At 50.3% G+C, this 27,594-nt stretch overlaps 10 protein-coding genes across 10 annotated transcripts; 3 read left to right on the top strand and 7 right to left on the bottom strand.

Moving 5' to 3' along the window:
• Window positions 1-154: 154 nt before the first annotated feature.
• On the bottom strand, window positions 155-5,364 carry P174DRAFT_408007 (putative chromatin remodeling complex subunit (Chd3)). The gene is made up of 3 exons (XM_024824159.1): window positions 4,814-5,364; window positions 1,158-4,749; window positions 155-1,103 (listed from the first exon to the last, which is right to left on the bottom strand). The coding sequence occupies exons 1-3, from the start codon at window positions 5,183-5,185 to the stop codon at window positions 589-591; spliced, it is 4,479 nt and encodes a 1,492-aa protein (XP_024681041.1). The 5' UTR covers window positions 5,186-5,364; the 3' UTR covers window positions 155-588.
• Window positions 5,365-5,516: 152 nt separating this feature from the next.
• Window positions 5,517-7,166, top strand: P174DRAFT_408006 (RNA methyltransferase). Its single transcript, XM_024824158.1, has one exon. It carries the CDS (start codon window positions 5,633-5,635, stop codon window positions 7,085-7,087), a length of 1,455 nt encoding a protein of 484 aa, XP_024681040.1. The 5' UTR covers window positions 5,517-5,632; the 3' UTR covers window positions 7,088-7,166.
• A 107-nt stretch (window positions 7,167-7,273) lies between these two features.
• Window positions 7,274-11,345, bottom strand: P174DRAFT_408003 (putative SNF2 family helicase/ATPase). Its single transcript, XM_024824157.1, has 5 exons — window positions 11,023-11,345; window positions 10,915-10,941; window positions 10,711-10,854; window positions 7,683-10,643; window positions 7,274-7,626 (listed from the first exon to the last, which is right to left on the bottom strand). Exons 1-5 carry the CDS (start codon window positions 11,140-11,142, stop codon window positions 7,513-7,515), a joined length of 3,366 nt encoding a protein of 1,121 aa, XP_024681039.1. The 5' UTR covers window positions 11,143-11,345; the 3' UTR covers window positions 7,274-7,512.
• Window positions 11,346-11,573: 228 nt separating this feature from the next.
• P174DRAFT_442279 (uncharacterized protein) lies at window positions 11,574-13,066 on the top strand. The gene has a single exon (XM_024827540.1). The coding sequence runs from the start codon at window positions 11,837-11,839 to the stop codon at window positions 12,653-12,655; it is 819 nt and encodes a 272-aa protein (XP_024681038.1). The 5' UTR covers window positions 11,574-11,836; the 3' UTR covers window positions 12,656-13,066.
• Window positions 12,814-13,427, bottom strand: P174DRAFT_460996 (uncharacterized protein; the record flags this gene model as incomplete). Its single annotated transcript, XM_024829955.1, has 4 exons — window positions 12,814-12,847; window positions 12,902-12,984; window positions 13,031-13,188; window positions 13,322-13,427. The coding sequence occupies 4 exons, from the start codon at window positions 13,425-13,427 to the stop codon at window positions 12,814-12,816; spliced, it is 381 nt and encodes a 126-aa protein (XP_024681037.1).
• A 266-nt stretch (window positions 13,428-13,693) lies between these two features.
• P174DRAFT_390695 (putative AP-3 adaptor complex subunit mu) lies at window positions 13,694-15,955 on the top strand. Its single transcript, XM_024823496.1, has 3 exons — window positions 13,694-13,765; window positions 13,834-14,253; window positions 14,348-15,955. The coding sequence occupies exons 1-3, from the start codon at window positions 13,722-13,724 to the stop codon at window positions 15,753-15,755; spliced, it is 1,872 nt and encodes a 623-aa protein (XP_024681036.1). The 5' UTR covers window positions 13,694-13,721; the 3' UTR covers window positions 15,756-15,955.
• A 66-nt stretch (window positions 15,956-16,021) lies between these two features.
• Window positions 16,022-18,333, bottom strand: P174DRAFT_442277 (hexadecenal dehydrogenase). Its single transcript, XM_024827539.1, has 5 exons — window positions 18,076-18,333; window positions 17,772-18,002; window positions 17,640-17,709; window positions 16,911-17,610; window positions 16,022-16,839 (listed from the first exon to the last, which is right to left on the bottom strand). The coding sequence occupies exons 1-5, from the start codon at window positions 18,219-18,221 to the stop codon at window positions 16,472-16,474; spliced, it is 1,515 nt and encodes a 504-aa protein (XP_024681035.1). The 5' UTR covers window positions 18,222-18,333; the 3' UTR covers window positions 16,022-16,471.
• A 1,014-nt stretch (window positions 18,334-19,347) lies between these two features.
• Window positions 19,348-21,150, bottom strand: P174DRAFT_460992 (isocitrate lyase 1; the record flags this gene model as incomplete). Its single annotated transcript, XM_024829954.1, has 4 exons — window positions 19,348-20,261; window positions 20,319-20,661; window positions 20,735-20,890; window positions 20,947-21,150. The coding sequence occupies 4 exons, from the start codon at window positions 21,148-21,150 to the stop codon at window positions 19,348-19,350; spliced, it is 1,617 nt and encodes a 538-aa protein (XP_024681034.1).
• Window positions 21,151-22,739: 1,589 nt separating this feature from the next.
• P174DRAFT_451766 (oxidoreductase, short-chain dehydrogenase/reductase family) lies at window positions 22,740-23,895 on the bottom strand (the record flags this gene model as incomplete). Its single annotated transcript, XM_024829031.1, has 4 exons — window positions 22,740-22,895; window positions 22,943-23,056; window positions 23,114-23,303; window positions 23,359-23,895. The coding sequence occupies 4 exons, from the start codon at window positions 23,893-23,895 to the stop codon at window positions 22,753-22,755; spliced, it is 984 nt and encodes a 327-aa protein (XP_024681033.1). The 3' UTR covers window positions 22,740-22,752.
• Window positions 23,896-24,701: 806 nt separating this feature from the next.
• P174DRAFT_460990 (alpha,alpha-trehalase) lies at window positions 24,702-27,176 on the bottom strand (the record flags this gene model as incomplete). Its single annotated transcript, XM_024829953.1, has 7 exons — window positions 24,702-24,831; window positions 24,891-25,477; window positions 25,519-26,303; window positions 26,333-26,630; window positions 26,708-26,829; window positions 26,904-26,976; window positions 27,051-27,176. The coding sequence occupies 7 exons, from the start codon at window positions 27,174-27,176 to the stop codon at window positions 24,702-24,704; spliced, it is 2,121 nt and encodes a 706-aa protein (XP_024681032.1).
• Window positions 27,177-27,594: the final 418 nt, after the last annotated feature.

Here is a 27,594-nt window from a genome sequence, read left to right as displayed (position 1 = left end):
TCCAAAAGAGCAAGAAGGAAAAAAGCTTCAAGCTTAGTTCTTTAAAAACAATCATGGCCTGTTTGCCTCCATCCTAGACCATATGGTGTTGGCATCGGTACAACAGCTCAACGGATGGCTGCAGTTGCTCTCCCACTCGCCTTCTTTGCTTTTTGCTCTCCCTTCCCTGAGTCTCCTCTGAACAGGCCAACGGTTTTCTGGAAGAGTAGAGAAGGCCAAACTCTTTTTGTATTGTCTTATTTCAGCATCTTGATTGTCTTGAATGGCGGATCCTATGGATGAGATCATGAGGCTGATTGTTCGGGACGTAAGGTTGCACCTTTGACTACTGAGGATGTCTTCTGTTGGAGCCCGCCAGCTTTACCAGGCTCAAGACTTGCATATTGTTCGAATAGACGTTCTCACGCTGATCTAAGGGTATAAACTAAAGTACATCATGGTATCAAAGTCGTAGAAAAGATTCCATTCCGATCCCCGTGTACGCCATTGATGCACGTCCCTATGTAAGAACCACATTCCAGTTCATTCCTCTGCCATAGAAAGTCAAAGAGCGCCGAAACAAACAGAAAAATAGAGAAACAGCGCAGATTATCTTTCTGATGTTGGGAATCTTTGTCCGGGCTTACTCGGGCCGAAGGACGTTGTCCCATTGCCAGCCGGGTAACCGGTCAGATCGATAACAGGCGACCCAGTAGAACCGGTGTTGGTTGTACGAGGAATTCCATTACTAACCTGGCTTACTGCAGCCCTACTGGCCAAAATCCTTCGACGCTGTGCAAGGGAGCCGCGTATCCCTTGCAGGTATTTCTTGGCTTTCTCAATAAGCTCGCGATCCTCAGTGCTGTGCTTCAGAGCGTCTAACATCCTTGCCACTTGTGTCTCAGACCGAAGGTGGGGACAAGTACGTGCAAGCCCATAATGCGCAAGCCCGCATAGACCACAATGTTCAACGCCGGCCTGCTTCAAGGGGCAAGAGCCCACCGGATGATGCTTGGCACAGACAAAGCAGGGCTGGTGACGCGCCTCCACATTGCCGTCCATGCCTGTTGCACCGTATGCAGGGACTCCGTCCTCTTCGGCAGCGATACGTTTGAAGGGAGGGGCTGTACGCGTGGTTAGTACCGAGGAATCAGTGCTCAGGCGGGGGACTGCGTTACCTTTGGATTTCTTGGAGGACCGGTCCATCTCGTCAGAATCCATCCCAGGGTCATTGTCTGATTCAGATTCTATGACCTCGTCCGTCTTGTATTCAACGTCATTGTCGGCCTCGCGGCGAACCTTCACAGGCGAGACGTCCGTCGTGTCTTTTCCGTAGTCTACTGCTGCTCGCTTTCGTTTGCCGCGGCCCAGCGTTTCTGCCTTTCTCCTGGCCTCTTCTGCCGCCGCTTGCTCACGCTCCTGCAAAATCTTCTCCCATAGCGTATTACTAATTGCGGGATCTTCACCTTTATCTTCAGTGTCCTGCAGTTGGCCTTCCAGATTTTGGTTGTCATTCGCCCAGACCCTGGCGAAGCTGAATTGAGACTCAGGCGCACTTTCGTCAGGCGTCCTCGCTTGCTCTTCCTGACTCCGATCAAGGAGCTTGTCAACAGATTCCGAATCGTACTGAACGTCCCCTGAGTCGTCATCATTAAACAGTGCTTGGGCTCCGTGACGCAATATAGATTCCAAGTCCCGCCCATCATCCTCCTCCGCGACCATCCTGTCAATGAGGACATGATCAAGGACCATCTTCTTCTTGCCAATCTGCATAATTTTCTCTTCAACACTTCCGCGAGTCATAAGCTGAAAGACAAGAACTTTATTCTTCTGACCGATGCGGTGAGCGCGAGAAAGTGCCTGCATATCTTGATGAGGATTGAAGTCTGGATCCATGATGATAACAGTATCTGCCGTGGCGAGATTAATTCCCACACCACCGGACCTGGTGGAAAGAAGGAATGCAAAATATGGTGAGTTATCAGCATTGTATTCATCAATACGTTTCTGCTTCTCCAATGAAGTCATTCGTCCGTCCAGACGGCGATGCAAAAGGCCGAGGCCGTCCAGAAAATCTTCAACAATATCTAGATTATCGAGAAACTGGCTGAAGATCAAAACTCTGTGGCCTCGCTGCTTGAGCTTAGGAAGCATAATCTCAAGCAGCTTGAGCTTTCCTGATGCCTCAACCAGGTGTTTATGCGCTGCAGCAGCATTAGCAGTGCGCTCCTCGATTGCTTCACTGTAGACAAAAGGATGGCATAGGCATTTTCGAAGCTGCACCAGGATATTGTTCAGATTATGGCGATCTGCCTGCTTAACGCCTTCAGAGTTATTGTTCCTCTGAAAAATTGCCTTTATCAGCTGCGGATTCTTCGCCAAAATAGACTTGTACAGCTTCTTCTGAACAACAGACATGGACACAGGCACAATGATTTGAGCCATGGGAGGAAGAAATGTGAGCACTTGTGCTTTTGTACGTCGCAGGAAGAATGGCCGAATCATGTTGTGTAGTTCAGGAATGTTCTCTTTTGAGAGTGTGCCGTACTCTTCATCTAATTTTGCAGCGTCCTTGGTTGGATCACAGAACTGAAGTAGATTGAAGAGCTCCCGCGTGTTGTTCTGGAGTGGTGTACCTGTGAGGAGTAGCTTAAAGGGGAACTTGAATCGCGACAGAGATTCATATATCTGGCTCTTGTCGTTCTTCAAGCGCTGCCCTTCGTCAACTACCAGACCTGCCCACGGTATCTTCATGAGAACTCGTCGAGACGCGTCATCAATCATAGTCTCATAGGATGTGACTACAACATGACATCGAAGATCTGGTTCGCCCTGAGAAAACATCTCGTGCTCCTGGGCCGATTTGCGGGCGAACGCTGAACCGTAATATGTGACGACGCGGATGGAGGGAACCCATGACTTGATCTCCTTGCGCCAATTTGGACAGGTTGAGTTCGGTACAACAACAAGGAAGGGCCAGCACTTGTGGTACTGGATGAGAGTCGCGAAAAAGCCAATAACTTGAATAGTCTTTCCTAGTCCCATTTCGTCCGCAAGGATGGCATTTTGTTGCTTAAACCACATGTAGTATAGCCAATTCACACCATCTTTCTGGTAGTCCATTAGCTGCCCCCCAGTCATCGTTTCAGGCTGAGTGTCTCTGACAATCTGAGACTTGAAATTTTGCTTCCGAATGTGAGCAAGATGCTTCTGAAGTGCCTTTGGCTCTGGCATATGGATGTAATCACGTTTAACCCAGTCCTCATAGGCAGCTTTGAAATCATTCCATCGTTCAGTTTGGCTAGGATCAGGAGGGGAGTCCCACTCTGCTTCCTCATACGGCAGGCCTTTGAATTTCATGTACGCCCTGGTTACCTTGTGAATCCTATCAAGGTCTGACTCAAAGCTTCGCTCTTCCACTTCTTCAGAATAGTACACTTGGAAGACAATGTCAACGCGCAGGAAATCTTCAGGGATCGCTTCCTCTATCGTCATATGGGGCTGGAAATTTTTCTCTGACCTGAAGAATGCTCTTCGCATAGCAGGACTAACAACACCCCAGACCCAGCTGCCGGGCATCCATGACGTATGGTGGTAGGAATGCCCCTTCCATTTGATAAGATAGTCCTTATCCGCTTCCTTCACCCCGTCCGCAGTGTACCCAGTGACATGGTTTGGGGTGTCTGCTGGTCGCCACGCAACTAAAGCACCGATCTCGCCGGGGACTGATGAGCAATCGTGGCACTTCCACGTATAGGAGTATTCTTCAAAGCGGGCCGTTGCAGGATCATCGGTCGTATCGGAAATTGGAGGTAGGTGTTCAAAGTGAAAGGCTCTGTGGCAGGCTGTACATCGGAATAGCACATTGTCCACATTGTTGACAGTGGTCATGTCCACAGGGGTAATCGGATCTTTCCCACCATTGTCCTGGCGAATCTGCTGTTCTTGCTTCGGTGTCAAGCGCTCGCGGAGAGGCTTCGACATCTTGCCTTGATCGTTACATTTCATACAACAGCCTTGATGGGGCGATATGGGGTCCTTTGCATGGGAGACTCCTATGCAGCGACGGCATTGGAGAACAAACTGTTCATCAGCAACTTTGGTGACTAGATGATCACGATTCGATCTGGGGCCTAAGCAGGCTTGGTGATAGGCACTAGTACAGCCCTGACAGAAAACAAGAGGACCTCTAGTGCCATCATCGCCTTCGATTCCACAAACCTCGCAGATGCCATGATGGCGAAGGCGGAACGCATCTCCTGAAGGTATCTTTTGAAAAGTCTCCTTGGCTCCGACAAATCTCTTTTCTCTTGAAGAGTCTTCCTTCTCAGAGATATCATCTTCCATCCTTTCACGCAGATTCCGCCGCAAGGTCTTCCGCTGACGAGTTGAGAAGCGCTCGCCTCTAGGTTCAGCGTACTCGCTCTCTGAACTTGACTGCTGTCTTGATCGGCGCGACACCCGGTTGCGGACACCTCTCTTGAGGCGGCGAGTCCTTGAGGTGATAGCAGAGGAAGAGATAATATCATCACTCGAAGCATCCCTCACAGGCTCGTCGTCGCTGCTGAGGGGACCAAAGAAATCCGTGAAGGTAGCGTTCTTTGCGCGTCGAGATCGACGACCTCGGGTTCCAGATTCAACATCTTCCTTGTCTGAGGAGTGAAGCGTTATGTGGGAAGTTGTGGGAGATGACGAGCGGTAATCAGTGTTCTGGAAGTGGAGTAGGGCCTCGGGACCGTTCTCAAGTGTCTGAAGGTGAGAGAAGGTGACCTATATAGATGAAGATTGAATGATCAGCTCAAGCATAGTGAGAGATATGTCAAGTGAGTCTCACTATGTCCGACTCACCACTTCGTAACCGCACGCGGTACGAGGGCTCATTTAAAGGATGTGATATTTCGCTGATCACATAGTGGACCGCAAAATGACCAGGAAGAAATTCATACTCTTCTGGGTTGGCGATCGGAGGTACTTCAACTGCAGCAAGTCGCATTTCACGAGGCATCGGATCCGGCGAGAGGGGTTGCTCCTGTTGAGATGCTTGCTGAGGCCCTGGCTGGGGTGTTCGTTGAAGCGTAGATTGAGGTCTTCCCCGTTGAGTGTACGTCGTATGCGAACCATTGAATTTAGCTAGCAAATCCGCGACAAGATCCTCGTTGTCATCGTCTCCATTAGAAGGAAACGCTGTTCCGTGATATAGCTCCATTACATTTCAATAGGGGATGCTCCACAACACACGAAGTACGGAGTACTCGGCGACGAGTTAAGTGAAGAGTAGGGAAAAGAACTAATTAGAGACGAAAAGAAGTGGGCAACCACATAATACAAATGAGAAAGGGCTTTGCAAGGTCAGTGACATATTTGACCGCAGATAATCCCTTTGACATGCTTAAAAGCGTAATATTAGGACGGCCCATGAATTGGTCTTCATAACTGACGCGTCGGAAGACAACGCGAAATTGTTCCGGAACAATGATGATGCGCTTATCTTATCAGTTTCTGATTGCTGGGGGAAAAAGAATTCAAGACAGGAAGATCGAGAAATACACAATTTCTGAACACAGTTTCCTCATTTTCTTCGTCACTGACTATGTGCTACTAAATCTTCATAATCGAAAGGCAGTTCATTGCCTGACTCTATCTTGCACTTGAAATGTTTTTGAATGCACCCTTGAGAGCCCTCGGGACCTGCTCATCGAGAGCTCCTTCAATCCCACTGCGTTCCATTCGCAATGCCTCCTTGAATTCGGCCATTGGTCGCGGCATCCGCAAGACTCAATCGGTGGAAGGAAGAAACCAACCGCAGAAGAGCTCCACAGGTGACTCAGACCAAAGCCGTGGCACGAGGCACGTTGGTCGATCGGACAGTCGCAGAGATGTCGGCATAAAAGCTTTCGACGAGGACGAGTTCATTAAGACAGGTAGATTACGTGAGCTCAGATCGAAACGAGGTGCAAACTTACCGGAGCCAAAGCGACCTAGAATACAAGCCGACGAACGGGCCAAGACCATCAAAGAACACAGGAAGGAGAGGGATCTTCAAGAACGATCCAGGCTGAAAAGGGGCGATAACCGTTTCGCAGAAGGGGAACCCGAGCAGAAGAGGAAACATGTGTTGGTTCCTGATTCTGTTCCGTACACCACTCCTGCGTCTGAATTCATCTACGGAACCAGCGCCGTGGAGGCGGCGCTGCGCAGCGGCAGACGCCAGCTGTACAAGTTGTACATATATCAGGGAGACAACGAGGAGCTTGGTCCCACAAGATCTATGCTACGCAAACTCGCCCTCTCCAAAAACATCAAGGTGAAAATGGCATATGCAGGTTGGGACCGGCTGTTTGATCAGATGAGTTCTGGCCGACCCCACAATGGCTGTATACTTGACGCATCCCCTCTGCCACAACTGCCCGTGAAGAGTCTCTGCGCCACTCCGACCTTGGGCGCGGATGAGTTCCGCGTGGTCCTAGCACCACAGTCAAAAGAGGAAGCGACGGTGAACAGCACGAACAATCGCATCCCCGTCCGCGCCCTTCCAGGCAAAAGCAGATATCCGGTCGTCCTTCTCCTTGACGGGATCACCGATACTGGCAATCTTGGCGGCATCATCCGCTCTGCCTATTATCTGGGAATTGACGCCATCGTCTTCGCTGGCCGAAACTGTGCGCCCCTCTCCCCGATAACGATCAAAGCATCCGCCGGAGCCGCGGAAAACATGCCTCTTATCAAAGTCAGCAACGAAGTGGACTTCATCCAGCAATCCAAAGCCAACGGATGGCGCTTTTTCGCAGCCGATGCACCGGTACCAGGCTCTAGTCATCCTGACACAACCGGCGATATCGACCTCACGAGGAACGCGGTCACGCAGGCACCTAGCGTCATCATGCTGGGCAGTGAAGGGTCTGGGTTGAGTGGCCATATCAAGTCCCACGCAGATTCGGTTGTCAGCATTCCCGGGGCGAGAAACGCGACTGAGTGGGGATATGAGAAGGATCCCGCCAGAGTTGACAGCCTCAACGTAAGTGTTGCTGCGGCGATTCTGATGGAACAGTTTCTACGAATCCCAATCTTGATCACCGAGGCGCCGCCAAAGAAGACTGTGAATAAATGATCAGGGAATAGACGTGAATTAACAGCCATTATGTGTATATAGCTTGTACAATACCCCTAGAGTATGAACATCTTTATTCTCTAAGTGCAGTTCTGTCATGCTGGACGACTCAATGATATAATGCCGTAGAAAGTAGGCCGACTACCATGGTTTGAATGAGAGTCTTGTCAAGAAATTACTACATCTGATGCCTTTTGAATACCGAGTACTACCGATCCGAAAAGGTACTTGTTGTACAATTCATCTTGTGAATGAAAGAAGGAAATTTCATGAACCACGACTCATCGGTGACATCTATTGCCAACGCCATACCAAACTCTCGAAAAAATACCAACCCATCCCATGGCCAAATAATCTTCAATATAAGGTACAGGATAGTCATAAAGATTTTGTTGATCGGAGCGAGAATGGAGAAGAAGACTGAACTACTTTTTCTTGCTCTTGGACTTGGACGCAGTAGTCGATGAAACACTGGCTGCTCGTGAGGTTGACGCGGAAGTTGCTTTGCTGCCACTTTTGACGGCCTTGACCTGTTTGTTCTGCATCCGTGTTAGTTATGGTCATGCACGCCTGTAGGGAAAGCAAGTTAACTTACCACTGCGCCGTTTTTGCTCTTCTTCTTGGCTGGTGCACCGACTTCCTCGTTCTCTTCATCCTCTTCTTCACGATCACGTCCCCGGCCCTTGCTGGCCTCGCCATTCGCTCCAACCTCAAACTCTTTAGCGACAGTGTTCAATAGCGTAGTGCAGCGACGGCCGATCTCCACTGGTGTCCGGCTGAGGAAGAACCAATCGAAACGGAAAAGGGGAGACTCGCGAATCTCATCGCGAATCTTCTCGTAAAGGCCCTCGCCATCGACTCCATACTTGTCCAGCATCACAAGAAGGAATCTGTCTTCTTCTTCTGTGTAAACCTTCTTGTTGGTGGTAGACACTGTGTAATTGATCTTGAGCTGCTGCAGAGGAACGCGGTACATTTCCATTTTTTTGCGAAGCATCTTGCGTTGATGGCTCATTTTCCGGAGCTTCTCTTCACCCTGCTCGATAATACGGATATACTTGGGGTAGTCTTGAATTTCGGTGTATCGCTTCCAGAAGACTTTAGCGTATTCTTCCACTTCGGCTGCATCTTTGCTGTCCACTTCGGTAGCGATCCCTTCATAATCAGTACGGCCGAACTTGGCAGACCCGTTGATGAACTGCTGGAAGTCTCGGCGATTCCATGTCGCGAAACCCTCTTCGGACATCCGGGCCTTTTCTGCCTGTTCCTCCTCAGTCAATGGAACGGCATTGTCAATTTCTTGCTGCTCCAGGTCACGCTCAGCTTCTCGCTCACTGAGCTCCTCTTCAGGGCCCTCAGGAAGCTGTGCCTTGTACCCAATTTCTTTGTGGAAGTAAGCTGTTTCCTTCTCTTGAAGTTCTTGGAGACCCGGGGGAAAGAATTGCCAATCATGGATGGATATCTGCTTTGGCGCGCGTGGAACCTTAGGCTTTGTTTCCGCCGTCCTTCCGCCGGTGGCCAGCGCCTGACGGTAGTATTTGTCGATGGAGTAAAACTGTTCCTTTCGCTCCCGCTTTGCCGGGTTGATCCAGTTAATACCGATATCTTTCTTCTTTTCTGTGAAATCCTGGCCGTTCCATTCGTATGCGCTCTCAGAGCTGAATTTTTGCAGATCATCGATACCCAACTTCTCGTACTTCTTGTTCAGTTCAGCAGTCCGCTCCTCACCCTTGCGCAAGATAGCATCGATATCATCATCAGACAACTGCTTGTCATTAGATAATGTGCCAGTTGCACCTTTTGTGTTGAAAACGTTTGCGGCTCCGTGCTGGATCATGCCAAGCAGCTCATCCTTGGAGGCTGCGTTCTTGACTTGTTGCTGAGCACGGCCTTGTTGAATGACAAGTTGATCCAAGCGCAGTTTCTGCGCGGCTCGCTCCAGGACCTTCTCCTCAATGGCATTTTCAGTAACGAATCTAAACACCACGACTTGCTTGGTCTGACCGATACGATGGGCACGGTCCATCGCTTGCAGATCAGCCTGAGGATTCCAATCACTATCGTAAAGAACGACAATATCCGCAGTCGTCAGGTTGATACCCAGCCCTCCTGCTCTTGTTGTAAGCAGGAAGATAAATTTATCTGAACCCGGCTTATTGTACTCGTCGATGGCGGCGATTCGATCTTCATGCGCCGTTGTACCGTCTATCCGGCAGTATTTGTAGTCTCTAAAAACACAATAGTCTTCCAGAATATCGAGCACACGACTCATCTGTGAGAAGATGAGAACTCGACTCCCTTGCTGCTGCATGCGTGCAAGGAGCTTGTCCAGAATGACCATTTTGCCGGAATTATACACGAGATGCTCGTCAGTCGTATAAGGAGGACCAGGTTCGGCGCCCTCAAAAAGATACGGATGGTTGCAACATTTGCGCAGTTGCATGACAATATTCAGCAAACGCGTTTTTGATTCGCGTTTCCCAGCAGCGCCATTGACCGCATCAATATCTTTCTCGAGGATCTTCTGATACCACTTGACCTGCATTTCCGACATAGGCACATAGAGGTTGACTTCTTTCTTTGGCAGCAAGCTTTTTTCAACGTCACTCTTCACACGACGGAGAAGGAAGGGCCGCAGAACGCGGTGTAACTGCTGTACAACGGTGTCTTGATCGGCATCCTGACTGGAGAACCATTGATCGAAAGCTTCCGAGTCGCCGAACACGTCCGGTAATAGGAAGTTCAAAAGAGCCCAAAGCTCATGGAGATTGTTCTGAAGGGGTGTACCGGTGATCAACAACCGATTGCGCGAATTGAATACACGAATGATCTGGGCTAGTGACGATTCCTCGTTCTTGATCCGATGCGCCTCGTCGATGATAATATACTCCCAAGCGAATTTCTTAAGGTGCGCCTTCTCTCTGAGAACCATCTCGTAGCTGGTGATGCAAACGTCGAAATCTTCGTCAAGAAGTCGCTCATTGATGAGTTTATGACGTTCCTCCTTGGCACCCTGGAGGACCAGGACATTAACTTCTGGCGTCCATTTGTGAAATTCACGCTTCCAGTTATCAAGGGTGGACTTGGGGACCGCGACAAGATGAGGTCCAGTGATATCGCAGACATGTCGCAAGTACCCAAGGAAGGAGATGGTCTGTAATGTCTTACCCAGACCCATTTCATCAGCCAGGATACCAGAAATGCCGTTCTCGTGAAGGGAGACCAGCCAATTCAATCCTGCAACCTGGTAATCGCGCATCTCGCCATGAATAAAGGGAGGGGATTCCCGGAAGACCGTAGCAGTTCCGGCACCAGTTTTCTCGTCCTTTAGCAGCTCTGCATCTTCCTCTTGTTCGGTTCGGCGACGTCTATCATTTCCTGCGCCCCCTGTTCGTGAAGACCCCTTCTTCTTAGCCTTGGCGTCTTCTTCAGCGTTCTGCCGGTCAATCTCCGCCATGATCTCCTTGATTCGGGGGTTGGGATTAGTTTCGATGAAGTGGCGGAACAAATCGGTGAGGCCAAGAAGATAACGAAATCTTCGGATAGAGTCGTCTTCCTATGATGCGCAAACCCAAATGTAAGTGCCTGTACCGAATAAATGAGGCTGGACACGCAAAACCCACCTTTGACTCGTCCAATCGCCCATGCTTCTTGCCAAACATGTTCTTCCTCATTTGGAAAGCCTCGGATCTCCTCCTCCGGCCGTCAATGGGAGCGGCATCGCCAGCAACACTGCTTGCCGTTGTGTTAGGGTTCGTGTCGGAGTCCTGATTTCCAGTCGTTAGAGAGGTGGAATTGCCGACATCAATGGGTTTGGGCGCAGTTACCGTGTAGTCTGGAGTATCTTGATAGCTCTGTAGAGCGACGACGATTAGTATAATTTGATAGATAAAAGTCAAGTGCCAAAGGCGCAGAAAGCTCGAAATCAGACTTACCGTCATCTGCGCGTCTACATTATCAACGGGTACTGACGTGACAGCATCTTCGTTTGCATCCGTCATTGGAGTGTCTGCCTGCGAAGGTGTGTCGGAGTTGAAGACTTGCGAAGGAGCCATGTTGGTTCTCCGCGCACTGGGCGCAAGCGTTTCTTATGACGCGAAACACGACTCAGGAGTGCTTCGAGAGAAAGACAAAAGACCGAAGAAGGACTTGGAAAGATGGAACCAATGATAGCTCGACTGTCCTGCAACTTTGTATGATGGTTATGGCGGCCGAACCGTTAAGCCTCAGGGTACAAGGACAGGAGAGGGAGTTGATTACTGAAGAGCGATAGAATGTTCGCCAGTCGCGCTGGGATGGCAAATGGGACTTGCATTTCATCGGAGCAGCGCGGCGAGGAGACGCGCTTATTGGCTGAAGCGCGCAGCTCTTGATGACTCAGCGCCGAGCCATTTTGAAGCGGAATAGGAGTTTCCCGCGGTGGATCACGTTACCGGGACAAAGCAAAGAAAAGAAAGATCACCTGCACAAGAGCATCATTACAATCCATCAATCACCTGCTGGCATCCGCGCTTCTACGTCGCCTTTCTTTCTCCTTTCCCTTTTTCTTTTTCCTACCTACCTCCTTGCCAGTTATTGGTTTCAGTGCCTGACAGAGTCCTTTTTACCATTTTGTTCTGGCTACATCATCGTGACTCGATTGGCCTTTGTTCACGGAGCACTGGTTCACCTCACCCCTCCTTGTGGCACCGAAGCGACTACCGTCTTCAATCTTCCATCAGGGCGGCTTCTGTTGCGGTTATAACAATCATGGACTCCATGAGATCTTTGAACACGTCTTTACCGAGCTCGACGCCTCGCCCGCAGCCTCCCGAACAGCTCCTACAATCGTTCAAAGCTGCTGCGCTGTCCGTTACCAACCTTTACAAGAATGCTGTACTGGAACAAGCCCAGGCGAGACAAGCAGGTTACCAAGAAGCCATTGAAGATCTTCTTCAGTTTCTAGACAAAGAAAACCTTGGCCTCGGCGATGGGGAAGGGTGGAGAGTACGACAGTGGGCGACTGAGCGAAGTGACGGCCTTGGTACACCTAGCGACGATGACGAGCGTGTAGATCTTGACAAGTCCAGAAATGCTCCGCAGGCCACAGTTCGTAAGGAGCAGCCTGAGTCAGAAGCTGTCCGGCAGTCAACGAAGTTGGAATCTCCTCAGAAACCTGGATTGTCTCAGCGGGACGAGCCCGCCGCCCCGGAGCAGCAGCCAACAGCGCTGTCTACCCCCTCAACCAACGATATCAACGGCTTGGATAGGCATGCTATCTTCACCTTTACGGCAGGACCATCTTTCCCTCAATACCAGGAACACGACGTCGACATGCAAGCCTCAGATAGCTCTACGGCATCTTCTCAGGATGGTTCCCCCGTCAGCGTCTCCGTCTTGCCCCGAAATTCCCGACAGCAAAACCGCCAAACCAACCTATCGCGACCGAATACTCGAAACTCTCCCCGCGACTCATCTGTTGGAATAGGATCGAAGCGGAAGCTCACTTTTCCCGACTTTTTTGACCTCTCTGGTATGGGAAACAACAAAGACATGTTTGGAGGTGGCAAACGCGGCCGCTTCGCCTAGAGAATATAATTGTCGACGATGGGACGAATTTTATTCTTATAGTCACGCAGCGGTTGATTGATACTGTGGATTTTCGGTGCATTTGTGGGAGTATTACTTGTGATTTCTGGTGCTTTTTTCTCTGCATTTCATCATCATCTTTCTATTCTTACCTTCTTTCACATTATCACACTTTCCAAAAACCTTTTCGTGCTTTTGTTTGTTTCATGCATTTCAACCTATAGAGGATATCAGATATGGCGATACCCAGTGAGGCAGTTGTTGTGAACCTTCAATCGTATATATTTTGAATTTTGGTCTGCATGCGCACCAAGGAATCCTTTGTTTTCCTTCTTCCCAGGACATATAGTATACCATCGATATTCAATAATGTACATTATGAGCTCGCACAATACCCAAAGCTTTGCTGCCGGTCATTAATTCAAAGCCCTCCATATTCCCATGCCTACTAATGTTGCAGATATAGTTGCAATGCCCAATTTCCGAGATCCCATCTTGTATTTTGTCGCACTCCGCATGATTGTTTGTTCTTGCTTTCGTAGATTATTCATTCCCGTGTAGTAACTGTATACTCCAAGGCCAATGAACGCGGCCGAACCTATGTGTTTTCAAGTGAGCAAGCCGCCCTCTATGCGCGGGAGTAAAGAAAGGACGAGAGGGACGTACCTGTTATTCGGCAGGAGAGGCAATCATCGTACTTGTCCTCTGCTAGAATACGCTTTGCGTCTTTTGATTGAGCATCCCAAGCGCTCTGACTTTCTGACGGCGCCATTTGTAACTCGGACTTTATCAGTGTGCGAAGGTAGGCGAAACAGTCTCAGAACAGGATGGAATTATGGAATTCAGATGCGGATTTCTTCAAAAAGAATCCCCGAAGTTAATCAGCAACCTGGGAGGACATAAACTTTGAATGCCTCGAGGAGCTTCCTCCCAATGTATTGTAAAAATACCAGGAGGCGGGATTCGGCGGCAGAAACACAGTGACTTTTTTGGATGTCGTCAACCAGAGGATGTAACTGATCTCCGCTAATGCTTCCCCACCGATTGAGACACACGACACACCGGCATGATGAGCGAGGTCGATGCGCTCTACATCTATGATGAGCACAAGTATGCGCTGCTTTTACTGTTTTTCCCAAGGTCCAATTCCATGAGTGCTGACTGTCTGAGCTCTCAAGCAACCCGCTCGTGGAGCATGTATATCGCTCCCGTCCGCCCTCCGCGGCAGCTATCCTCCCCCTCTATCTCGCCCACTCACCCCCGCGTCCGTCACTCCTCTACATTCCAAATATCTCGCCCCCGGTGACGATCTTTTCTATCGTACAGTCAAATCTGCTGTTTTTGGCCCTTTCCGAGGTTGATACCGAGCCGCTTCTTGCGCTGGAGTTCTTGCACCGAGTAGTTGATGTGCTTGAGGACTTTGTCGGGGCTCCATTACTCTCTTCCAAGCTTCAGGCGAACTACGATGTGGTCGCACAATTGCTCCACGAAATGTGCGATGCGGGCATCGTATGCAATACGGAGCCAAATGCGCTGCAGGAAGTTGTGGAGATGCCGGGATGGATGGGGAAGTTGTTAGGAGGCGTTGGACTACCGGGGTGAGTATGGGGTTGTTGCTCTTGCAAGCCGGTCTTTTGATGCGGCTCTCTAAAAATATGAAGTCTTTTACTGACGGAGTTACACTGCGCACAGGTCGTCCACACCTATATTAGGGCATCCCAACCCTCTCAAAAACCCATTATCATCCGCCAATGTCGCTCAGGGCCCTGCGATCCCTTGGAGAAAGGCCGGTGTGCGGCACACGTCGAATGAGTTATACGTCGACATTATTGAATCACTCTCAGTCACGATTGCTCCATCTGGACGGCTTCTGTCTGCGCTGGTATCGGGAACCATTGCGTTCACGGCTAAAATATCCGGGATACCCGACTTGCTCCTCACTTTAACCACTCCCAGCGGTCCCCAGGCTGTTGGGAAGAAGATAGACCTGCCGGTATTCCATCCCTGTGTCCGACTAGCTCGATGGAGGGAGCGACCTGGCGAACTCAGCTTTGTGCCTCCAGATGGCCGATTTATTCTTGCGGGTTATGAAGTGGATCTGCTCCCTATTGATCCTAGTATCGACCAACCTCCCACGCATATGGAGAAAGTATTCTTACCTGCCATTGTTGAAGTACGCAAATCACTTGGACCGACGGGATCGGAATTTGAGGTCCGATTGATCTTAAATACAAGCTTTCCGGGATACTCATCTTTCAACCGCCCCGGAGCAGGGCGGGGCGGATCGGGCACTTCTACTCCCTCGTTCCTTGGAGGAGGCGGGAACTCCTCAGCACCCGTCCTAGAAGAGGTCGTGGTTAAGGTACCAATACCGAAGACGGTTCGAAACATCACCGATATGCAGGCAAGTCGCGGAGAAGCGATATTCGCGCCCGGCAACGATACACTGGAGTGGCGCATACCTACCAAAGACTCCGGAACTGTTTCCGGCACGGCGACTCTTCGCTGCACGGTTGTCGGACACCAGAATGTGGACGATGAGCTTGAAGAAGACAACGAGGGGGCTGACGCAGACGCAAATCTCTTGCAAGGGTACTACGACGCCTCAACAGCAGCGTCTTACCAGGTCGCGGAGGAAGCCGCAACAGGTACAACGAAACGGAAAACGAAGAAAAAGAAGAAGGCAACAAAGACTACAAAGACCAAGAAATCCTCCAAATCTGCCGCCGCCAGCGCGCTCGTCGCCTCCGATCAAGACAGTGTACCGCAAACCTCTCCCAATCCCTCGAAGCCTCAAAGCCCTGCACCGGAATCGTCATCATCGCCAGCCGCACCCGCCCCTGCACAATCCTCCTCCCAGTCTTCTTCCTCCTTATTCTATACACCACCTCGTAAGACCAAGGCACAGCTGAATGCCAGCCTTATGCCGAACTCCGCTTCTGTCTCATTCTCGGTTAAAGGTTGGCTACCGTCGGGGCTCCGAGTCGACAGCCTGAATATCGACCCGCGGCGCAGTCGAGGCCTCGGAGAAGGCGTGAAGCCATACAAGGGCGTGAAGTATCTGTGCGTCAGCAGAAAGGGCGTGGAAGCTAGATGCTAAGCATCAGTCCAGCGTGCTACCTAGACAGAAGCTATCACGATCTAGACATGCATGAGATGAGCTATGATATATCATTACTTTGCAATATACAGTGTTCGCAGGACCTAGCTACGAAGATAAATTTGGGGTTTGAGGACTCTCATGACAACGGTACATCTCATGACATTATGACATGCGCACATTCAAGATCGCCGGTCAGATTCAGGCTATATCATGGACCAATTTTGTATGACACACAAATAAGAAACGTGACAAGAATGCCGTATGGAGTAGCGATTTGCAACCAAGAAAAGAAAAAGACACATCCGTCACACCATCTTAGAGTTTCGATGATCGACGTTCGAGAATTTGTAGTACAATGTAGGCCACTAGATATTCAGAGACGTAAGTAGATGCATTAAATCAAGATTATAGATATTAGATGATTAGATCATTATCCGTATATGTCGAATGTAAGGGTATCTCCAAGCCGCCGGGTATCCAGAAATCACCAAGAACTGAACAAAAAGCAGAAAGGAAATATGAGGCATGGAAATGTAGTAGAGCGAGTGAATGACAGGAGGAAGACTCCTCGAGAGCGCTTTGAAGGTGTGAAGGGCGGGGTCGGGGAGAGATCACTCTCGGTCTGCCGAGTAACGCGGAGAAGTGAGAAGTCGGGAACAACGATATACTTCACAGGCGGCGGAGAGGGTTGTGGGAAGACAAGATAAGAGAATTTACTCACCGGCTGCAACAACTGCGGCCCTGCCGGCACCAGCCTTCGCGGTTCCCCCGCCGAGAGTGAGGATGGTACGCAGCCAGCCGAACCGGAGCTGATTGCCGTCGCGATCGAAATCGGGCACCATGGTACTGGCGACCTTGAACTTGCTCAGTTTGCCGGCATACGGGGGGTAACGGATGGAAAGGATCGCCTCGAGCCAGCCGGGGCTGGTGGTGATGGGGCGGCGGTGCACGAAGACGTCGAAACTGGCTTTTCCTCTGTAGGCGCCGTTGCCACTCTCACCGACACCACCGAAGGGAAGCGTTGGGATGTGCAGGGCGGCATCGTTGACGGCAGCTCCGCCCGAGCGAGTCATGGAAAGAACTGTAGATCACGTCAGTTGGGTTGGTCCTGTGGCAAGTATGGTTGCCCAGGGGAATGCGTGGTGGACTTACTCTTGTCGGTATCAGCCTTGTTACCGAAGGGGTATACACCCAGGGGAGTGCTCTGGATGCTGTTGGCGATATTGACCGCCTCCTCGAGGTTGTCGACGGGAAGGATGGGCATCAATGGGCCAAAGCTCTCCTGGATGATGAGAGAGTCGTCGGGCGAATCGACCTGGACAAGGGTCGGTTCGATGAACCTTTCGTTCTCGTCCATGGTTCCTCCCATGAGGATCTTCCCCTTGGAGTTATCGATCATGGACTTGAGTTTACGGAAGGCACCCTCGTTGATGATGCGAGAGTAATCAGGCGATGCTTTAGCGCCCTTGGGGTAGAATTCCTTGTAGGCCTTCTTGAACTCCTCAACCACGGCGGGCAAGATGGCTCTGTCGACCAAGAGGTAGTTCTGCGATGTGCAAATCTGGCCCGCATTCAGCGTTTTACCCCACAGCATACGGCGCGCGACCAGTCGAGGGTTGGCATTCCTGGTGATGATGGCGGGGTTAATACCTCCCAGTTCCAGCACAACCGGAGTCAGATGAGGAGCGGCTGCTTTGGCGATGATACGACCAACGTTGGCGCCTCCGGTAAAGAAGATCTTGTCCCATCGCTCAGCAAGCAAGGCCTGGACCTCTGTGGGTCCACCTTGAACCATTGTGTAGCATGAAGGGTCGAGAGAGGCCTCCACAATCTGCTGCATGACGGCAGCGCTCTTGGGGCATTCTCACTAGGCTTGATTACCACAGTATTGCCAGCAGCAATAGCGCCAATGACCGGTCCAAGAGTCAACTGAAAGGGGAAGTTGAATGCACTATACTCGAATCACCGAACGTTAGTTTATATTCCGGCAACTCGTAAATGGCTAGCTCATACCCAATAACCAGAACACAACCCAGCGGGTCTTTACGGATCTTAGGGTTCATAAGTTTGTAGTTGAAGTCGATATCCTCGGCCTTCTCATCCTTAACCCACTTGTGAAGATTCCGGCTCACAAACACGATGTCGTTCTCCATCCATAAAGACTCGGAGACTTCGGACTCGAAACGTGGCCTGCCCAGATCCTGGGCCAAGGCCTCGACGATCTGCTCCTCATGGTCCTTGATACTGAAAAGAAGGGCATAATTCATTAGAAAGAAGTCCAAAAATGCACAAATGAAAGAGTGGATGGTTCACTCACGCCCAGTAGAGCTTGCGAAGCTGCTTCAAACGAAATTCGACATCGCGCGTCTTGTGCTCTAGAAACGACTTGCGCAGTCTCGAGGCGCGCTCCTGGATATCTTCAATAGAAGTAAATTGGAGTGGGGGAATGTCCGACGCAACCATGATGGAAAAGGGGTAAACGTTGAAGAGTTACAAGTTACAACTGAGAAGAGAATTTCAGGCGGGGATGAGCGGGAGGGAAGCTGAGCTATATACGTAGTTAGTTAGATGGAGCTTACTACAAGCGGATGATTATTTTAAGGAGAAGAGGGTCAGAACACTAACGTTTATAGTTATTACTACGTACCTAGGTTAGGTTAACTATCTGTTCAAAAACTAAGCCCGGAAATATGTTCATTTCTTTGGTTTTCAGGATGGCTAGAATGATCATGTCCGTCAAGGAATGCGTCAAACCGCTGGAAGCTTAATGCTCTCCCCCTCGTTTTGTGCATCTTTGAACCGCGGCAACCCCATTCTCTCTCCCCTTCATCCATTCATCCATGGTTGCACTGTCCCACCATCACAAATGACATTGATCCACCCACTAAAAGGGCAATCAGCTTCATACAATTGATCACTCGATTCTATAACCTCAGTCCTTAGAGGATATTCCATAGAAGAGGTGCTGGCTTCATTCTGCAGCACCATCCCTAACTATGGAATCTTCATGTTATGCTTACTTTGATTCGGGGTAACTCCACATGATCGGCAACGCCCCTCGCAACGCTCTCTCAATCTGTCAACTTGACCGGAGCAATAGTTCGGCCGAGATGCTTTGGTTTCCGTCCAAAAGTCACCGTTTATCATCAGGCACATGGATCCTATCATCTTGGGTGGCCAATAACTAACCAGCAACAAACCCTGCTAAGACCACAGTACTCCGCTCGGAGTACAAAGTAGAAGTCTTCCATGCAAATTCTGAATCTCAGGAGTGGCCATAATCCTCAAGATCTGTGCTCTCACTGAGAGCTCGTCTACAATGAGCGGAATTTCGAGAGAATGTGTTATGGAATACTTGAAAACAGAGCCCGAACGAATCGATGAATCGATTTTGGTGCGAACATCCAGGTATTGGCTTTCTCTGTATGAGAAGACATTTCAAAACAAAAACTCCGAAGATCCCAATGCGTACAGTCTACTGTACACTGACAAGACTTGACAGCGTCAAGAACAAGGTGTCAGATAAACAAAAAAGATTAAACGTCAGTGTCATGAGAAATTTTCAGGCGGTTCTTGACTATCCACCATCTCAGTGCTTGAACTGATCCTCTGTCACACCCTTACCCATGGCGGCGGTGCTGCTGACACCGCCAGTGACCATCTTCAACATGTTATCCACATAGTTGGCACCACTCCATTTCTGGTGAGTCACCACGTCCACGCCCTGCTCCATCTCAGGTTCCTGCACCAGTTCGCCGTACGCGCGCATTCCCTGTTTCGCGTAGGCCCTGGCGAACTGGTCGGAGATGAGTGCGGTAGTGTGCAGACCAGCCAGGGTGATGAACTGCCAGGCATAGCCCAGAGCGCCGAGTCTCTTGATGTAAGTCTCCTGCTCCTCACGTGGCATAGCCTTCTTCCAGTTGAAGGATGGCGACAAGTTGTACGCCAACTTCTGTTCGGGCCAGACGGCGTGGACACCGTCGGCAAACTCCTTCGCCTGAGCGTAATCGGGGAGCTTACTCTCCATCCAGATCAGGTCCGCGAATGGAGCATAGGCAACAGCACGGTTGATAGCGCACTGCGTTCCTCCCTGGTACCGGTAGTAGCCCTCCCGAGTACGGGGAGCATCCCAGTCCCAGTAGATGTCAACGCCAGTGATGCCCTTGGCGATAGCACGAGCCTCGCTGTTACTCTTGCCCTTGACGGCAGTCAGATACTCCTTGATGAGGGCATCCTTGTTGACATGCACGCCCGCCTTGATGGTGTCGACAACAGCATCGTTGAACAGTTTCAGGCCAGCTTGGGCAATCCATTGATCCTCGATGGCCTGGAGCTCTTCGCCAGCCTTGCCGGCCTGCTCACCCGCCACCATGAGGTCGTTCAGTGGCTGCAGGTTGGGATTGGTGGAGCCAACGATGAAGGCGTGATCGCGGTGGTCGATGGTAGAGGTGATGAGTGTTGCGGCTTCAGAGTCGGTACGGGCAATGGCAAGCAGGTCAGTTCCTGGGGTCTTGTCAGCTGATATTCTGGTGGAATGGCATTCTGCATGTGTCTACTCACCCATGATATCCGCCTGCGCGCGGATGGCAACCAGACGGTTGATGTGCTCGTTGATAGGGACAAGGACCTTTCCAGCCATGTGACCACACTTCTTGGTACCAGGGGCCTGATCTTCAATGTGAATACCGGCAGCGCCTCTCTCGATGAACAGCTTGGTCAATTTCATGACAGCGGTGAGACCACCATGGCCGGTATCGGCATCAGCGATGATGGGGCGCAGGTAGTCGATGTTGGGCAGCTTGCTCCGCTGGTCCTTGGGGGTTGTGATGCGTTCCTCGCGTTGTTTCCGGTCATGGAACAGCTGTGCCAGGAACAGCTGGTTTACCTTGTTGGGGACGGTGTTCTGCGCAATACGGAATTAGCACGAGCGCAACAACGGAGCTTCATCATAGGACCGAGGCTGAATACGAGCTTACCATGGGGTAATCAGCGAGATCGGGGGAGGGTTCATCGGTGGACGAGGCGGTGGAAGAGCTCTGCCAGCCGGAAACGTAGACGGTGTCGAGGTACTTGGCCATCTGGGTGAGCATTGTTGGTTCGAGACAGCCATAGGTGAAACTGGCAACTTTTTTCTGGAGGGAATTAAGGTCAGTGCTGTTTCTCTGTCACTCCATTCGAACCTGCGTACCTCAAAGTTGCTTTCCAGGATTTTCCAGAGCTTCTTGCTCTGATCATTGGAAGGGTACTGAATCTTCAGGTTTCCACGCTTCGCCACGATCTGCTCTGCAGTGTACGGGCGTCGTGTGTACCTCCATCTCGAGTCTTTCCACCAGGCCTTGACGGCTTGGACGTCGTCCAAGTATTTCTGATCTTCGTCTTCAAGGAAACCCATTGTGACAGGTATGAAGAGGATTTAAACAGAGAGAGTTGGGGCGAACTGGCCACAGAAAGGTTGATTCACAGCAGTAACGTAACAGTAGCTAACCCTACACTAGGAGGAACATGCAAGACAAGATATAAAAGGAGAACCGTACCCAGGGAGGAGAGAAGAAAGTAGGTGAAGCTGAAGAAGAACAGGTAGAAAAGAGAATTGCAATCTCAAATCCAGAATCACAAGCCAAAAGCCAGGGTACTTATTACATTTGAAGCATGCGCCATCGCGAATGCGTCAGAAGGTCTATGGTCGGTAATCGCTCGGCTCAGCGGGACAACGAGGAATCCAATGCGGGCCGGCCATATGAGCATTGCACTATTATTGAATAGAGTACCAGAGAGTTTCGCAAACCGCGGGGAATCATTCGTCGACCTGCTCATCAGGAAATTTGGGTTAACATGTCCCAAATTCACAAGCTAGCCCCGAGAATCGGCCAAGCTCACTGGTGGTGGCTCGGGAGAGAGGATCGAGACTTGCTGATGATCCTCGGTCTAATGGACAGCCTGTATTCGACACCCATTGCCACACAACCATTTTGCATGCCACTGACTGATAACAATGTCAATTTAGTATTCATAGCTTTACGTTTGTACTAGCTGAGTACCTCTCGAGGTAATACCAAATTGATTCGAATTTCTATGAATTGCCATGAAGCTGGAAAGCAAGAATCTCAAATGCGACAGGATGACGTAAAAACATGTGCTAGCTTGGCATAACAGTACATGACAGTACCAATCTTCAATGGAAATCGTACTCCAGCATCTGACAGTTCAAAAGCACACTCCCTGACACCGATTCTCGGAGCTTCGACGACCTTGTCAAACATTATCAAATCCTACTATGCTGAAAAGGAATATCCCCGAATGTTCCTGTCCTTCTGCTCCATAGAATCCGGTGAACTCGGTGCCGATATCAGAACCTGAGTCATCTCAGGTATCGATGTCAGACCCCGGTAATTGTACCCCACATACGTACGGTTACCATCGCAGAGCTTAAATCATTCTCAACCTCAGGTGTCTAATGCCTCAGGCAGTGCTCCTCATAGTTATCGTGCCTTGAGGGCAAATGGTCTCATTCCGTCAGAGAAAGTAGATATAAGAACACTACAATTATACAGAAAGCCTCAAATACTTCAACATGTACTCTGTATCCAAGATGAAACAAAACAGCAACATATCGAAAAGTACCTAGGGTACCTAGGTAGGCATCAACCTCGGCACAGCGAGCACCAATCACAGGCCCGGAACGCTTCGTCCAGGAGTGACTCGCATCTGTCCAAAGGATCACGAAAATCAGCCTCGGGAAAACAAGGAGGTGGAATTCGTTCTGTGCCCGTTTTATTGTCGACGAGAATGCCCATCATCGTCTTTCTGATTGACGACTCGACGCTTGATAATAGTGGCTATTTTGGGCATATTTCCGTTTGGAGGCGGAGATGCTCTAAGTAGACTACTGTGTGGAATGTTCACATGCAAAACGTATATCAGAGTACAATTACATTTGTATCTAATCTGATAAACAGACACGAGGCATATTGCTCGAACAGGCACCTGGACTAGACTAGTATGTGAACTTCTCGCCTACTAATTCCTCACTCAGCTTCCACAGGCGCTCTGCTTCGAGCGGACTCGTAGCCCATGGCTTGACGGTGTCGACCCACGGGTCTGCAACATGGCAGTCGGTCAGGTACTTGCCGTTGTGTTCTGACTGTGTCAGTCTGGCAACTAAAACCTTACGATAGGGCTCTTACCAGCAAGGTCATGATCAAACGCTGCATAGACATGAGTCGAGACGCCTGTCTCTATTGGTCTCGGCTCCAATCCCTTCCATCCTTCGGGGTTACCCTGTGCGCGGTCGAGAGCAGCTGTCCTGCCAGTCAGACTCAAAAAAACAATGAGACTAGGAAATGAAGGGCACGTACCGAGCTCCTCGAAGTTCCCCTCCAGATCTTCAAGAAGGTGGTTCACAAGATTCGTGAAGATCACCCCGGGGTGCAGACTGAATGCGAGAAGATTCTTGGACGCAAGCTTCTCAGCCAGCGAGACGGCCATGAGCATATTCGCCGTTTTGGTCTGCCCATATGCAAGCCATCTATTGTATACCTTGCCATTCTGAAAACACTGTCAGCCTTACTTACAACAGTAAAAAAGAACAAGCGCCACTCACATCAAAATTATAATCCGCGAACCGAATCCCACTCAACCGATGCCCATCACTAGCAACCATGACCACCCTCGGACTCCTCGCCGCCAGCACCTTCCCCATAATCAGATTCGTAAGCAGGAACGGCCCGAGATGGTTCGTCGTAAACTGCGACTCCACCCCGTCCGCCGAAAGCGCATACTCCGTCGCCATAACCGCGGCGTTGTTAACCACTACATCGATCGCCGGGATATCATCCCACGAGTTGATCTGCGCAGCTGCCCGTCGGACGCTATCCAAGGAGGCAAGATCGATCTCAAGGAGGCGGGTCTCGACGTTTGGATGCGAGGCCTTGATCTCGTCGGCTGTCTGCTGGATTTTGCTCCTGTTGCGGCCGGCGAGGATCAGACATCTTGGTTCGGCGGCTGCGGTGGACTGCACGAAGTGGCTGCCTAGGCTGCCCGGGGAGACGCCGGTCGTGAGGATGATTTTGCCTTTGATGTGGCTGGCATAGTTCTGGACTAGTACGTGGGCGGGTGTGTTTTTGTCAATGGGAGACATGGTTGTCGGTGTGAAGGATTTCAGGATTGAGTTTGTGGGTGTGCATCTTGAGAAGATGTGTGTTTTATTTATACGTAGGACCACGCGGGAGGGCACTTTGGTAGCTGCAAGATGGTACTCTTGGGTAATGCGGGGATGCATCCTGCTGACTGCGGAGATAGCTTACAGCTTACCAATCTCCAAGGCAGGGGTAAGCGGAGATGACGTAGTCAGAAATGACATGAGTCGGAGATATGTTCTTAATCTCCCAAGTAGATTTGGCAATGTGATGATGGCTTTATGCAGCGATTAGATCCATCAGAATCCAAAACCTGTGAATGAGGTCATGTTATTGAGATCAGATCGATTATACCTATAATAAGTACTCTATGTGGATGTTCCCGCCAGAGACAAGTTATCTTGTCCCTCGCAAACAGATGGCAATTTGGGTAAATGACTAGACTTGGAAAGAAGGAAATTCAAATGGTAAGACAGAGCTAGTAGAGGAAATAAATTTTGCGTTCTTCTCTGCTTATGCTGACATGGCTTGGAAGAAACATGCCGACTGGGACGACAAGAGGATAGCATCTGCAAAATCCAGAAAAACATCAAACTCCATGGTGCCTGAAAGGGTCTTCTGCATCCGATTCAGTCGAATTGAATCTTGAGAAACGAGCCGCGATTGACGATTAAAACGATAATACTAACGAAACGACAAATCAACCTGCCGCAAATCATGATGAATGCTTCTCTAACCAGTAGTAGAAGATGCTCCGAAGAAAGGAGAAGTCTGAAAACTGGAAGTAGTAAGCGTCGAATCACCGATTCTAATAAGCGTCCTGTACGGCTATGGCTTTGCTATACGTCTCCCAAGGGGTGATAGCTCCCAGCGCCCGCCGTTGATGGGCGTTTAGGAACTCCAGGCCGTACACATAACTGGCATTCACCCAGCCAAACCTGTATTCAATCGTCAGTCATCTGGTGTGAATGGCTGAAGAAAGACGTAGCACACTTACCCTTCTCGAGGCGCACCCTTGAAATCTACACCCTGGTTGCCATATTCGGCATCAACCCGGTGTGGATCGATAGGCCGAGTGACATCGTATTTCTCGACGACAACACCGTTAAAGTCGACAAAGGCCTTGGTGATCATGTACAACCACTTGTAGGCCATACGCTCAGCTTCCTCCTGGTAGCCGTATCTCAGCAGGCCCGTCCACGCCAACATCTGCTGCGGAGCCCAGCCGTACGGGTAGTCCCATTGCCGGTTAGGTCTGTCTAGGCCGACAGCACCGCGGGACTCCTCGGTTCCGGAAACCAGACCACCATATACCTCGAATCTAGGCAAAGCCTTCCGCACCATTTCTGCCGCCTGGTGCGGTGTCGCCAGTCCGGCCCACATGGCCCAGAATGTTGTCGCACTCTCATAAGTCGTCCGCTTCTGCAGAACCGTGTCATAGTCGAAGTACATGCCCTTCTCATCATCCCAGAGGTAGGTATCCATCCGCACCTTGCGTCTTCTTGCACGACGATCCCACACGGAGGATGACTCACTTTGGATATCCTTGGTCGACTCAGTGCGGAATTCGGGGGGATTTCTAGCCTGTCTTTGAAATAGGTCCGGATAATCCTAGCGATATCGACCTCGTACTTGTACAGAAGAGAGTTCAAGTCTACCGTGGCCAAATTCGCGCAGACTCTCTCGAGACGATAGCTGGTATCGTGGCCTGATTCACGGACTGCCCTATCGTGCAAGAAGTACTCATCAAGCTCAGGTTCCTGGACTTTGCCCTCGTTGTAAGCCTGGACAAACTCCTTGAACGTCATACCGTGCTTTTCAGCATACGGAGTGAGGATATGCGTGAAATGAGTCGGTTCAGTTTCGGGAGGAACACCTCTTCCTTCTGGACGGTACCTGGACAGACCCGACAGCTCGTCATAACGCGGTGCAGCCGTCCAGACGCTGTAGTATTCTTTAATCGCAGCGAGTGTTGCGTTGCGAAGGAAATCCATTGCGTCCGGCTCGTTCTTGATACGCTCATAGACACGCAGGGCCATGTCGGTCAAGAACGGTGGCTGTGAACGGGTGAGGTAGTATGAGCGGTTGGCATTCAATATCTTGCCGTAGTGCTTGATGCAGAAGCAAAAGTTGATGACCATGGCCTTGGCCAAGTCCACTCTGTTGCTGACCAACAAGCCTAGAGACTCCATGTAGCTGTCCCACCCATACAGCTCGTTGAATCTTCCTCCTGGGACAACGAACGGCACGCCAACGTATTCGGTCTTTTGTGTAGATTCATTGTATTTCTTCTGCATTGCCAACGCGAGCAATCCGGGCTTAGAGTTAAGATCCCTCACATAGTCCGTTGTGATGTTCGCATCGAGCATCTGCACATCAAGTCGCAACTCAGGATGCTCCTTGGCGATCCCTTTGTAGTACTCGAACTGCTCGGGGCACCGTGGGGGATATAGATCCGGGGCCGCGGGTCATCAGTCCAGTCTTTGGGATCCCTGCCGGCGACTTCAATATTGGAAGCATCGATGCGACGTGTGAGAGCGTCCCAAAATGAATTCTTGATAAGGCGAGATAGACGCGCAACAGGGTTCTCGCTCAAACGAGCTTCGTCGAGAATGATGTGCTTCCTCCCATAGTCTTTGGCGATGGTGAGCTCCTGGAGAAGATTGGAGAGCATGTACGTTCCTCGCACATCGAATCGGTTGTACCCGGATGACGCAGCGGTTCCTACTGATAACACCTGAATAGCACCAATCAGCCGTCGCTCGAAACATGACTTACACCGTTCCGGGCCAATGGCAAGACCAAATCACATACCTTCGGTCCAACATCCTCAATCGTTATCTGCATGTTCCTGTCCGTATCCTCCCTTTCCAACAAGCTCTGCAGGGTTGCGTCAACGTCGATAAGGAACTTTCGTGGGTGTGCGGAGAGTTCATCTGTTGAGCACGTGCAGGTCAGTCACCGCAACTTTGTTCTCAGTTTGTTCTTCGCAGGGGCTTCAGATACGTACCATGGCTGCCTCTCCTGGCAGGGATTTTGCCCAGAAGATCCTGAATATCCTCGCGGTTGAATGCTTTCAAAGTCTATATGTATATTACCGATATCGATCAGCAAAATGCCCCGGTCTCCAATCTCTCGCAAGCATATTGTAACTCACCGAAGAAAACGCACGCCTGCGGTCTCGAATCCGCGCAACTGAGTCCTCGTCTCCATAATAAACGTCAGGATCAGAAAACGGATCGAGAGAATTAGTTCGTCGATGCTGTGTATTGGATGAGCTCATCGTCTGTCGGTCGTGGAAGAATAAATGGAAGCGATCTCGGAGTCAAAAAGGCTAAAATAAAGATCAGAGCAAGGATTGTTGGGCTGAACGAGGTAAAGCGAGATCAATGACCACGCCAAAAGTCGTCCGTGGCGTTCTTGCTGTGTCCCTTAAAAATTGCTATGATTCTTGGTGTCTGAATTCCGGATTGCAACACAGTGTGAAGAGTCCTCAGTGATAAATGACGAAGGGAGAAAGATAGACAAAGGGGAGTTCCACACGAATTGGCCACACCGATCAATTATTAGTTACCACAGACGACGGACGGAGGAATGACAACGTGCGCCGTGGGGGGATGCACTGTTATTTTTGTTTTTCCTTTTTCCTTCGGATTCCGCTTGATTTGGCTTTCTTTCTTTTTCCTGTCCAAGTGACTTCC

Source organism: Aspergillus novofumigatus (assembly GCF_002847465.1).
Source record: "Aspergillus novofumigatus IBT 16806 chromosome Unknown P174scaffold_5, whole genome shotgun sequence".
In the NCBI taxonomy this organism is placed as follows: Eukaryota; Fungi; Ascomycota; class Eurotiomycetes; order Eurotiales; family Aspergillaceae; genus Aspergillus; species Aspergillus novofumigatus.
The sequence above is the reverse complement of the archived record's forward strand: the minus strand, read 5'-3'. Positions and strand labels throughout refer to the sequence as shown.